Source organism: Anguilla anguilla, chromosome 1 (genome assembly GCF_013347855.1).
Source record: "Anguilla anguilla isolate fAngAng1 chromosome 1, fAngAng1.pri, whole genome shotgun sequence".
Taxonomy (NCBI): Eukaryota; Metazoa; Chordata; class Actinopteri; order Anguilliformes; family Anguillidae; genus Anguilla; species Anguilla anguilla.
The window spans coordinates 71,719,650-71,733,036 of record NC_049201.1 but is presented as its reverse complement, the minus strand read 5'-3'; the positions used below and the strand labels follow the sequence as shown (position 1 = coordinate 71,733,036).

At 45.6% G+C, this 13,387-nt stretch overlaps 1 protein-coding gene across 1 annotated transcript in view; it reads right to left on the bottom strand.

The window, feature by feature from the left end:
* Window positions 1-1,117: 1,117 nt before the first annotated feature.
* The window catches only part of ephb6 (eph receptor B6), a 26,339-nt gene continuing 14,069 nt past the window's right edge, over window positions 1,118-13,387 (bottom strand). Inside the window, exons 6-19 of the mRNA XM_035406773.1 lie at window positions 10,221-10,376; window positions 8,826-9,097; window positions 8,468-8,549; window positions 6,353-6,477; window positions 5,698-5,860; window positions 5,383-5,497; window positions 5,221-5,276; window positions 4,954-5,073; window positions 4,501-4,748; window positions 4,014-4,232; window positions 2,979-3,128; window positions 2,385-2,569; window positions 1,763-1,918; window positions 1,118-1,368 (exon numbers count right to left, since the gene is read on the bottom strand). Coding sequence (XP_035262664.1) covers window positions 1,263-1,368; window positions 1,763-1,918; window positions 2,385-2,569; window positions 2,979-3,128; window positions 4,014-4,232; window positions 4,501-4,748; window positions 4,954-5,073; window positions 5,221-5,276; window positions 5,383-5,497; window positions 5,698-5,860; window positions 6,353-6,477; window positions 8,468-8,549; window positions 8,826-9,097; window positions 10,221-10,376 — 2,153 coding nt within the window. The 3' untranslated portion in view covers window positions 1,118-1,262. The remainder of the gene's footprint in view (window positions 1,369-1,762; window positions 1,919-2,384; window positions 2,570-2,978; window positions 3,129-4,013; window positions 4,233-4,500; window positions 4,749-4,953; window positions 5,074-5,220; window positions 5,277-5,382; window positions 5,498-5,697; window positions 5,861-6,352; window positions 6,478-8,467; window positions 8,550-8,825; window positions 9,098-10,220; window positions 10,377-13,387) is intronic.

The following is a 13,387-nucleotide window of genomic DNA, read 5'->3' as shown; positions in this document are numbered from 1 at the left end:
CCCTCCCTCTCTCTCTCTCTCTTTCTCTCTCTCTCTTTCTTTCCCTCACTTTCTAACTTTTATCTGGTTTTACTCTTGCTGACTCAAACAGATGGTTTCCTCCGATTGGAGAGGAACAATGTGCTGATATGAATTTTGTTGTGGGAAAAAAATGTTTCTTTTTAATTCAAGGTCATCCTAGTGCAGGGGTGGCCAACCCAGGTCCTGGGGAGCCGCAGGGTCTGCTCGGTTTTGTTTTTACTCAGCACTTAATTGATCAATTATAGCAGTTGATTACACAGTCAACTCACCTGGTTTCTTTTGTCTAAGTGGTTGTTGTATTTAAGGTGAAAAGTTTAAGTTGGTCACCCCTGTCCTAGTGGAATCTGAAGGTGACAGCTGAGCACCGCACCCACACATCCACTGTTCTGCTTATAGCGTGCAAGTAACTGAAATCCAGACAAATGTAAATAAAATCATTATTTTTATTTTACAAATTCTCACAACAGTTGAATAGTGCGGACGCTCATACATATAAACATGTGCGCGTATTCTCTTTCTCTCTCTCTCAATCACACAAACACACACACACACACACACACACACACACACACACCACTCGCAAGGAGTATAGTTTCCCCTTCCCCACTTTAACTGGCAGTCAAACCCTGTATATTTCGTACAGCTTTCACATTCACGTTGCTCATAGTCATTTGTGAAGTAGTTCTACATATGAAACAAAGGGAATGTGAATTGTATTCTAAATTCTACTAGAATGACATCACATGAAGTGATCTGGTTCACAACATGTCCAATTTTAGCACTGAAGAGGTACAGCACCTTGACAGTAATGGACAAAAAAAATATATAAAAAATGATATTAAAATGAACAGTCACAATGATATCTGATTGCTTTCACAACTGCTTGTGGTTGAAGAGTGTTAAGTTCGTATTATGCATTTTCACTTTTGTTATTTAATGGAGACTGTGATAGAGGCAAGTGAGAGGGAGGTAGTGTCAACCTAGAGGGAAGGAGTGAGAAAGTAAGAGGATGGGTAACAGACAGGGAAGGAGAGAGAGAGCAAATGAGGAAGAATTAGTGGAGTGAAACATGTTTTTAATTCTTTTTAATTCTTTCAATTCTTTTTAATCCATCTCTTCCCAATCTCAGATGCCCTCATTCGTCTACTTGGACCACGACTCCTTGGAAATGAATGTGACACCTCTCTGCCCGGCCAGTTTTGCCAGGTTTGTGATAACGAAGCAGATAAGCAGACCTCTCTCTACACTTCAACCTGTCCCTGAGTAAGGTGGGTTCTGAGTTGCTGGGCTGCGTGGACGATTTTCCTCTGGTGACCAAGGAGATTCACTCCAAGATTCTGCACATCTCTGAAAAAAGAGGGAGTATGCCCATTACCTGAAGGCCTATTTCAATGGACGAACTCGGTGCATTTTACTGACATCTGCTGTTCATAAATATGTAACTATACTACTATACTTTAGTTACAGATGGTGTTTTATGTAACATAACATCAGAGTAATTCAGAGTCAGTAGCAATAGCAGTCATTTTGGGGTCCATAATGCAAGGTGTGCTGATTTTTGTTGTCACTCAGAACTTAATGGACCGATTAAAGCTGTTGATCGCACTGTTAACTCTTATTTCTGAACTGGCTGCTGATTTTAAGGACAGATGAAAAACCGGCAGACAGGATGGCGCGAGTCTGCGGGACGAGGGCAGCCAGCTCCTGCGCTAATATAAGGGTAATAAACACGGGCACTCACTCCATGGTGAGGATGCTGACTCTCTCCAGGCTGTGCAGCTGTGCCCTCTCAAACTCGTCCTTGTATCTTTCCATTCGAAGGGCCCTCAGCCAATCGCTGACTGTGGCCACCGTCGACAGGTCCGTAGGGGTGGGGCTCAACAGTGGCTGCGTGTTCCTGCAAAGCGAAATGTTAAAATTACATAAGATTTGTTGGAACGTATGTATGAAACTGATATGGCCACTTTACCAAATAACACATTTCCGAGCATTCAAGTGCGTCTGCAATAGTCCGTGAACCAGGGCTCAATGTACATTGTTCTCGGCGCGAGCCATTTTTCAGTTATGTGAATTAGGTGCACACAAAAAGGGGCGACATAGCTATAGCTCAGGAGGTAAGACCGATTGTCTGGCAGTCGGAGGGTTGCCGGTTCAAACCCCGCCCTGGGCATGTCGAAGTGTCCTTGAGCAAGACACCTAACCCCTAACTGCTCTGGCGAATGAGAGGCATCAATTGTAAAGCGCTTTGGATAAAAGCGCTATATAAATGCAGTCCGTTTACCATTTACCATTTACCACTGGCAGGACAAAGATCTGCTCCAGATTTGTAAAGCTGTGCGAAACGGACAGAGCTGGAGCCTCACCGGGCGTGTTCAGTTTTGAGGGAGGCCGGGTGTCTGATGAGGCGATCGAGGGACGAGAGCAAGGAGTCGAACCCGGGCCGGTGCTGCCTGTCTGTCTGCCAGCACTGCAGCATAAGGGAGTGGAGGGCAGGGGGGCAGTTATGGGGGGCAGGAAGGCGGTACTGCTCAGCCACTGCCTTCATAACCTGTTCAGAGAGAGAGAGAGAGCAACAGAGAGAGTAAAGTCAGTAATGGATTCGAGCATAGGTTGAGTGTAGTGAAACCCATATACACAATGGCACACTGTACTAGGGAGCACAGCGGAGTCTGGTAGTGATTCGCATGTGATACTGACAGTACTGCAGTATTTAACCTGACATGGAGGATTCAGGCTGTATCACTGAGAAGGTAAGTACGAACATTTAGTCACTGACAGATGTTCTAGTTGCACAATGCCACTAGCAGTCACAGAACTGTGAAATATTCTAATCAGCTGTCACATTTCGTGGAGAAAAACCCATGCAAACGAATGATCCAGATGTGATGGTGAATAAAACATGAAAGAAAATGGAGTAAAACAAAAGAGAAAAGGTGGGGAGCTGTCTTGCCGCTCACCTCCTGGTTGCTCATGTCCCAATATGGGCGCTCCCCGTATGACATCACCTCCCACATCAGGATGCCGAAGCTCCAGACATCACTAGCCGAGCTGAACTTGCGATGCTGGAATGCTTCTGGGGCTGTCCACCTGACCGGGATCTTACTGCCCTGCAGGAGTAAGAGTGGGAATTGTAGACTGTAGAGAGGAGTGTTCATTTTTAAAGAATTCCATTCCCTCCCTCTCTCCCAACGAGAAACTGAGTGTGCCCATCCTGTTGGGCTGCAAGGGCTCAGAGTTTGGTAACAGTTAGCTTACCTGCAGAAGAAGATAACGCTAGTGTTGCCACATGAGGTTTCTACTCGTAAAAGGTTGGGTTGTGAATGATAAATAACAGACCTGGGTCAAATACGTTGTTGTTTTGGATTCAAATACTTTTCTGTGCTCTATTGATCTTGCCTGGTGTAATTTATCCCACCAATATGACCAGAAGGTGGGGTTTGCACTTTTTTGAGTATTGAGTATTTAATTGGTTCCAATACACCAGACAAGTGTAGAAAAGTATTTGAATCCAAAACAAATATGTATTTGACCCAGGTCTGATAAATAAATAATAGCCCGCTTTGAGGGGCATAGGATCTGCTGACTTTTGTCGTCACAAAAATCATCAACCAATTCAGACCCAAGAAAACATGAGAGGTGAGTTAAATGTGTAAGCAGCTGCTTTCACTGATAACTTACTCGTTGCTCAGTAACAAACTAAAACCAGCACACCCTACGGCCCTCCAGGACCAGGGTTGGGGAGTCCTGACCAAGCCTCCGGGGCAGGGAGCTCAAACCCAAATCCTGGAAGGCCGCTGTGTCTGCTGGTGTTTGGTGTGTTTTTGAAGCACTTAATTTGAGTCACTGATTGGCTAATGAGTGTGCACATCTTGTTTCCAAGGCCTAAGTTGGCTGCTGATTGAAAGAAGAATAACCAGAAGAACCAGTGGAGACTGCAGCAGCCCTCCAGGCCTGGACTTTGAGAGCCCTGCTTTGAGGTCTCTGGAACTCACCAGGGAGGCCGTGTAGGTGGGCATGTTGTGATCCAGGCCCCTCATCAGCCGCGACAGGCCGAAGTCGGACACCTTGCACACCAGGTTGGAGTTGACCAGAACGTTTCGTGCGGCCAGGTCCCTGTGGACGAAGTTCCTTTCTGAGAGGTAGCGCATTCCAGCCCCCACCCCTCTCACCATCCCCACCAGCTGCAGCACACTGAACTGCTCCTCATTCTCCTGAGAAAGAATGGGGGGCGGGGGGGGGACATTGCATTCACACAATTAGTGAGTAGCCTAAACATTTGTTAACCTTGTACTGAGCTCAGACATACTGACAATTTAAACAGGGATGTGAACATAATAGTTTAGTGAGACGAGACCCCACACCTTATGAGCATGGGGGCAAAAACTAACGTAAGTTCAAATAGGTTTAGTGGTGCAGGCGCTTCATATGAGATCATAAAAGGCAGTGGCGGTGCATCCTGGGACATGTAGTCTGACCCACCCTGAGAAAAGCATCCAGTGGCCCGTTCTCCATGAATTCAGTGATGATCCTTTCCGGTGGGTTGCGAGTCATCACCCCCTCCAGCTTCAGGACGTTGGGGTGGTCGAACTGGCCCAGAACGCCGGCCTCACTGAGAAATACCGCCCTCTCCCGATCTGACACACCCCAGCGAAGGGTCTTCACGGCAACCAACATCTCTCTCCTCCCCAGGGGCCGATATCTACCCCGAGACACCTCCCCAAACTGAGCTGGGATAGCAAAAGACACAGAACAAATGGGGGGAATTAAATTCATAGAGTGCAGGACAATAACATAGCATAGAGAAAGGCAGGTAAAAGAGGGACCTGTGGTCTGGGCAGAGATGGTAGGTGCTGGGTCAATTATAACTAAGCTTCCTCACACCGTAATAATTTCCATTTTAAAAACCCCAGAATAATCCATCCAATTTTTTACCTGCACCAATGACCTCCTCAATCTTCATGTGGGAGGGGTCAATTTCTCTGGCAAATTCCCGGACGGCTTCACTTGGGTCCTCGTAAGTTGATGGGTCCACATAGTACTTCACACCTCCTCCTGTAGATTATAGAACACAAAAGATCTGTGAGTGTTTCCTTTGCCCATCTTCATCACTGGCCATCGATAAATACTATAGTATACATTTTTATAGAGCTGCTGAGTGTGCTCTATAAATATCACATTAATAAAGGCAAACCCACTCACCCCTGTTACTAATGTATCTCTGTAGTCTGTCACTGTAAGGGCTTTCTCTACGTTTACTGCAACAAAAAAAGATTTTTTAAAGCAGGCATGCCAGTGTGCATATGCCATTACAAAAACTCACTAAAGGGAGTTTGTATTTTTGGAATCAAATAAAATAGTCACCTTCGGAACACAAACACGATTACAATGGCTGCAACAACCAATAGGAATGCTGCACCGCCCATTACCGAGCCAACCAACAGAGGAAGGCGATTCTGGATTTGCTTGGAATGCTCCTCTGTGGGACAGAGAGAGAGAGAGAGATGTAATTCAAGGAGAGAAAGATAATGGCAGTTTAATTGCAAATCAAACGGGGACAAATTCAGTTTTTTATATAGTCCAGTATACAGTATATAAGCATTGAAATTCTTTTTGACGTCCACCTCAGGTAGCCTGGCAGCTGTAAATGAAATGGGGATTTCCCGGTTTGACACATACCCAGGGCCAGAGTGGTGAAATAGATGGTTTGGCTGTATGGGCCAAAGCCCCTTTCGTTCCGGGCTCTGATCTGGAAGGCGTAGATGGAACCTGGGGCCAGAGAGCTCACAGTGATCGTGTTGGTCTCACTGAACACACTGACAGCATTGTCCTCATCCGAGCCCTGAGAGAGAGCGAGAGTGAGAGAGAGAGAGGAAATTAAATTTAAAAACACCTTTATGAAAGATTAATTAACTCATGTTCATAAAAAGAACATTCAGAAATGAAATTACATTAACCAACACCCCACAAAACAAACAAATAAATAAACAAATAGACAAGAAAATCAAGAAATCAGAGACAGAGAGAGAGAGAGAGAGAGAGAAAGAGAGATAAAGATGAGTTCTGAATATGATATGAGATAAATGGTTTGGAGAGAATCTAAAGAGTGGAGGAGGGGAAGTACAGATGTGTGGATTCGACGCACACGAACATTACAGCGAACACAGCTGCGTGTGGCTACAGGCAAGGGAGCATATGGAGGCAGAAGGGGAAAAACAGAAATAGACATTGAGAGACCGTAAATCAGTATGAGTTCTTACGCACAGTACTTGCTGCAGCTCCAGAGTGTGACTACAACACATTTACAATGAGGCGATACGATGGGTGCGTTTACTTTGTCGTAGTATCTGAGCTGGTACTCCAGAATGTCCCCGTTCGGCCTGTCGGGCTGCGGCCAGGACAGGGTGATGGAACTGGGGGCACGACTCAGCTGGTGCAGCATGGGGACAGGGGACGGCACTGCAAGGAGGAAGGAACGCACCGTGAAGTGAGCCAGACGGTCGGTGCCTCAACAGCAGCAACAGGAGTTGCAGTTCTATTTTCGGCCACACGAGGGCAGCAGTGGAACACCAGGGTGTCACCGCGAAACCCTCAGGCATGCGACGCGCGGTTGACTTGCGCTCTTTTGTACGGATTAAAATTCAGGACAGGGTTGTTGCCAATGCCTTCTTGAATCATAGCGGGACATTTTATGTATTAAGGCGTGATTGGAACCGTAAATACGCTTGAGAGAGAAGAGAGCGGACAGGCCTACCAAACAACCTGAGAAAATCAAGTTAGGTGTCCCTTGCCTTTATAATGCCTATAAAATGCCCTGTTTAATAGCTCTGTGGGCTCCTGCTCACAGACCGTAGCCACATATAATATAATAAAGAGCAGCATCTGGACTCCCATAAGCCAGAAACAGAGACTGTCCTCATCACCCCCATGGCGTGATTGCACACCATGCTAATTTGACAGTCTGATGCCTCTCTCTCTGTCCCCAGAGGCCTGGCTTATTGATGCTGACAAACTTTTAAATGCAAGCCACTTGGCTGTTGGATGACGGGAAGTTATTTCGCGGGACAGCACTATCGCTTACATTCCTCTTTTCAAACTTATGAAAGGGGACACTAAATCATTTGCCAAGTCAGGTCAGTTTTATTGTAATTAAAATATAAAAAAAACGTTGCTGTTCCATTGCCATATTATAATATATGTGGGCCTTGTTTACCGTGAAAAAAAAGGAAAGAACCAATTTGTCGTATCCATTCAGAGTCAGTCCCGGATTCCAGTTTCCCTTTGTGATCCCATTTTGTCTGCGCACTGCCTAATCATATTTGTTTTTTAGAATCGAGGTCATTGTTTCTGGCGATTGTTTCTTGTTTGCCGTGGCGCCCCAGCCGGCGAGTTGTTTGTGTTTGTCCGCGCGGGCAGGATGTGCTCCATGCAAACCTGGGGGCCCCGGGGGGGGGGGGGGCGTTCTCCCTCTGCATGGGAGATCTGGTCATTCCAAACAGCCATGTAATCTGTAGGATCTTGGCTTGGTCTGGTCTAAGCAGAACCAGAGCCACATTGTTCTTTTTAATGAGTTGATGAGATGTCTGGGCATGAATGGGAATATTTAGCAGTAGCACATGAGGGGCAAGGGGGGTGGGGGGTGCGGGGGGGTTGGGGCTCATAGGTGATGCTGTGAAGACCCGTCCCACTTGGATTTAGGTTCAGTGGAATTTTTAACATTTTAAGTTTGTCTCCCCCCAAACATGGACTGAGCATCTTTGTGTGCCAATTAATCTTTGACACATTTATTAGACAGGAAGAGAATGTGAGCCATTGTTTTTTTGACCAGGTTACAGCCAACTGATGTATACCTCTCTCTTTCCTGCTCTGAATGTGGGTTAATCCATGTCTAATCTATTCATTTATCTGTTTACCAAAAATCTGGATTTGTCTTTCTCTTCCTCTCCACAATTTCAGTTCCTTTCTCATTGTCCTCTTCTCTTCTCTTCTCCTCCCTTCTCTCTCTCTCTCTTTCTCTCTCTCTCGCTCTCTCTGTCTCTCTCTCTCTCTCCCTCTTGAATGTAATGCGAGCTGACAGAAAATCCTGACCCAAAGCTGCCTGAGTCCAAAGAGCAAGAACCAGACAGAAATGCACATGCACCCAGAGATATTGATGTATAATGACAGGCAAAGGCAGGCGTATATACTCAAACACTATGTTACACACACACACGCACACGTGCACACACACACACTCTCTCTTACACACACACACACGCACCCTCATGCATACACAGATGCAGGAATGCACACACAACTCCACAGAAAATGAAGAACAAAAAGATTCTAAAGTAAAAATGAAGCAGACTCTGTGAGTCATTTTTTGCCAACATTTTTTCGCACTAACACCCACTACAGACATCTGCTTATCTGTGTACATTTGTCGCGATGTGCTCCCGTGTGCTCTCACCTGATTGGCTGGTGGTGAAGTTGATGCTGGTGAATTGTGGTGGGAATGGACTCAAAGCTGACACATCATTTATTGCTTGGATCTGGCAATCAAAAACACCAACAAATCAAATACCAAATGCAGGATGAAGACCCAGCTGCTTAATTTTTAATGACAAATGGAGATCAGTAATCAAATGGACAAGAATGCCTGTCTCTTATGATGAAACGTGTTAAGTATTACCACCCCATCTGTTCATTTAGAACACAGGAGGGATTTATTAATGACATTTCCACAAACTGATCCAAAGTGGTACAGTGGTATCTACTGACACTAGGAGACTAGCCCCAGGTATTTGTGGGTAATGTAGTCCTGGTACCTGTATGAGGTAGGTAACTCGAGTGAGCAGGTTGTTGAGCGTGACTTTGGTCTGTCGGAGGCCAGTCTGGGACGGCGTGTAGGTAACAGCTTCCCCGCACCATGAACACACCCCTGGGGGTGCTGGTGAGGCCGAGGGGCAGATTCGACACACCACGCTGTACCACACCTCGCTCCGCCCTCCCGTGTCCTCGGGGGGGCGCCATCGGAGAGACACGCCTCCCTCCGCGCTCTCATACTCCCAGGAGAGAGAGACCGGGGCGGAGGGAGGACCTGTAGTGAAAGGGATGGGCTGTCAATCACAGCGTCGGGCCCAAATGTATGATCTCCCTGAATCCGCCCACGTAACCATCTCCCAATCAGACAGGCTGAATAAACCCTCGCTTTCTGAAACAGGTGTGTGAGGAGTGTGCTGGTATGCAGGTATGCAGAGACCGCTGAACATCACACTGGCTGGTTTAATCCCCTCTAAGCTCATCAGGGAAGTTACACAATAAAGTACTTTGAGGCTCTGGGAAGAGAGACTGTGTAAATCCAAGGAATTAATTTTCATTAGAATCAAATTGTTATCACTTTCTCTCTGTCTTCTGTCTGTCTGCCCCTCTCTCTCTCTCTCTCTCTATATATATATATATATATATATATATAGAGAGAGAGACATACACATACACCAGACCTATGTCAAATGATCTTTTAAAATACTTTAACACTGTGGATATCACTAATACCCCTGCAAATTACTCACCATTTCTTCACACTGCTATTCAGATCAAAATAGTTCTTTCTAGTGACCGTACGTTCTGGATACCACCATGTTACGTACAGTGTCAGACTTCCTGCTCCGTATAAAGTGGTGGTGTGTTGCCGATGGTCAGTTGTCATTTTGTTCACCACGCTTCTCCATCATTTCAGTTGACGAATGCGACAGGGGCGTGACCCGTTTCAGGCTTTGCCGTCTATCGACAGGGAACTGAAAAGGGACTCAAAAAGCGAAGCTATGGATCCGTTACTGGGGATTATTGAGCAGCACTGGGCCCCATTGACAAGCATTAAATATCATGCTATATGTTTGTACCGTACGTAGCTCTGAGGCTGACTGGCTGCTTCAGGGGGAGAATGTCTTGCGCTGTGCGGCCATTATCGAGGTGAGATGGTGTCGCACGTGTAACGAACGAGTTAAAGATTTGCCTTTGAGTTCGCGATGGGATTTGAACCTGTAAAATGCATTACCGGTCAGCTGAAGGCGAAATCGCCCCTGGCCAAGGCCGACGTTGTTATTTTTTTTTTATTTGAGGGTTGCGTCGCTCTCAAGAGTGTCATGGTAACCTGCTTCGGGACCTTCGCTTTACCGCGCTCCGCTAGCGAACTAGCCGCGCTACACCCGCTGCTCACGTACCTGTGCAGTCTGTGGTGTTAGCATCGCTGGGGGCGCGATAGAACCCGCTCCTGCATTCGCACACTCCGGAGCCTTCCGTGCCGGTTCTGCTATTGGCTGGACACGGCGCACATGGGACGGTACCTGCCACGGCTTTGAAGTGACCCACTGGACAAGCTGTAGGGGGCAGTGCGAGCAGAGGGTTACTGCCAGGATATCCACTGGAGAATCGGACGATTATAAAATCTTACACAAAAGTCAGTCTTACGCATGACAGTACTGCGAAATGGTAGGCTACTACTTGTCCAATAAGCACTACCATAATGCAATATTATTTTACTAATCTAAGTACTCCAGAATTTGAATGGTATATACTTCTAGTCTGTCAAGCATAACAGCATACTATAATATTATGTTATTAGTCTATCAAGCAGTGTATTGCAGTATTTATTTTATTATTAAGTGCTGCCAGAGCCAGCCTGACCCAATAAGTGGAATAAGTGGCTGCTTAGGGCCCTGTGACCACTAGGAGCCCCCTTAATAATTATAAAAAATACATATTATTTATAATGTGGGGGTGGGGGGGGGGGGAGTGGGGGGGGGGTGTCTTTAGGGGCAAAACCAAATCCTGCTTTAGGGCCCCTCTTGGGCTAGGGTTGGTACTAAGGGCTACTACAGTATTGCAATGTTATATATTAAGTACTACAGTGATGCAATGTAATTAATACTAAAGTGCTGAACGGTATAAATATTATGCTATTACTACTGTAATTTTATCAGCGTAGTGTATCAAGGACAACAGTAGTCTTGGTTGCATACTTGAGCCTTGACAGTACCGTAATATAGGCCTACAGCAAGAAGTACTACATGTACAAAGCATAAAACTATCCGGTGCAAATTCCATAGCTACCTGTGACTAATGTAATCTTATTTTTAGCCTAGTTTTATCCTTCATGTTTTACTTGCACTTTTTTTCCCGGTTGCATATGTTCCTAGACCCACACTTAGCAGAGTTTGCATATACCATGGGTAAGGAACCAGAATACAAATCTGCAAGATACACACACCGAATGAATATGTGTGCACTGCACATGCATATATGCCTGCATTCACTGTGCACACACACACACATACACACACGCACGCACAGACTATACATTGGATTGATAGTATTGCTGAGCATAAGGATATGCACATAACCACAACATCTGGGAATGCCTCCAGCATCATCATAAAACTGCTCGATCGCACTCATTGCAAATCCAGTGGGTTTCATCGAATAATATTATCGTGGCTTTGCAACTTCTAAATTTCACTCGGAGCACAGTGTGTGTACGCGCTTGGGTTGCAAGTGTGTGAGAGTGAGATAGGGAGAAGGAGAGAGACATGGAAAGTGAGGGAGAGAGAGACATTTAAACAGATAAAAGGCTTTCCGTGTTCTCACTTGTCAGTCAAATCCTGGAATATTTCAAAGATGACAGTGTGATCTGGAAGGGGAGCGAGAGGAAGAGGGGAGGGAATGTTTCTATCTATGATTCATGCTGTTGAAACACATTATCAAACGTGTTCACCTACGGTTGTGACAAAGAACAAGGCTTTTCTACAAAACTACTCTACATTGTTGTGATCACATCTGACAATGCTCCCTCTACCGCCCTCCCTCCTCTCCCTGTCAGCCAATCAGATTGTCCCTTTATATGACCCATCTTGCACCCGCCTGCTCTTTCCTGTCAACCTCATCTATGCTTTTCTTCCTTTTCATAATTTTCTCTTTTTCTGTTTATCTTTCTGTTTAAAAAACAAAACAAAAAACAACTTATAGCCATTAACTGTAAAGCCAGAGCATTCCAGTGCATTAACACTAATAACTGTTAAAAGGGGGGGGGGGGATTGCAAGGGTTAATACAGTATATGCACACTGACTGACTGGACCGGACAGTACAGTTTGTTAACAATGACAGAGACTGAGGATGAGGGATAGAGAGAAAAGGAGAGATTGCAGAGTTGAGGGGGGGATGGGTCAGAGAGGGTGAGTGTGTGGGAGAGTCAGGGAAAGAGAGGAAGAGAGATGGCAATGAAGTGTATAATTTGGCGCTGACATGGTACTTGGTATTTAGATCAGTGACCCAATTTCTCTCTCTCTCTCTCCCTCGCTCGCTCACTCTTTTTCCTCCCGGCGTTACAGTCCGAGTGACGTAAACGCACACACACACACACGCACGCGCACACACACACACACACACACACATACACACACGCACACACACACACACACACACACACGCACACACACACACACACACACACACACACACACACAGACACACTGCGCATGCACACACAAACACACAGACACGCACACACGCACTGCGCATGTACACACAAACACACACACACACTGCGCATGCACACACACACACACACACACAGACACACAAACATACACAGACTCGCTGTACATGCACACTCAAACACCCACCCACATACGCACATGCACACACAAACACACACACACAGCGCATGCACACACAAATACGCACACACTCATGCACAAATGCACACATGCATATGCACGCACAAAAAACCGCCCCCCCCCCTCCCCCAACACGAATTAGAACTAGATAGTAAATACAATGCTCTAACTACTAGATCACAAACAAGTATGCATAATTTATGCTTGCACAAATTCTCTCTATGGGTAATCCATTTCTTTTCATTTCCTTTTAAATGCTTTATATTATACATTTGTGTGTGTATGTGTGTCTGTGTCTGTGTGTCTAATTATACATCTATCATTTGATTTATTGACCTGTCTCTAACTACCAACACTATCTATCCAATTTTTTGCACACTGTGGTCTGTGTACATTTGCTATGGATGTGTGTGTGTGTGTGTATGTGTATGTGTGTGTGTGTGTGTGTGTATGTGTCTGCATGCTATAATTTACATCTGTACTGTGCTACATTAGACAATTGCCAGTTGAGGATTGGTGGTAATTAAATCAATTAAGCCTGTAGGGGAAACAAATGGATCATAATGACAAAGCCAAAACCCAAGTGGTGCTCTCCACTAGCAGGTGACACATTAGCGTTGCAAGTTCAGATAGCTCTCTTTAAACTGAACGGCTTAAACGTGCCTTTTTGTACAGAGTTGATTTTATCCGAACCATGCAGTTGTAGTGCTGTGTC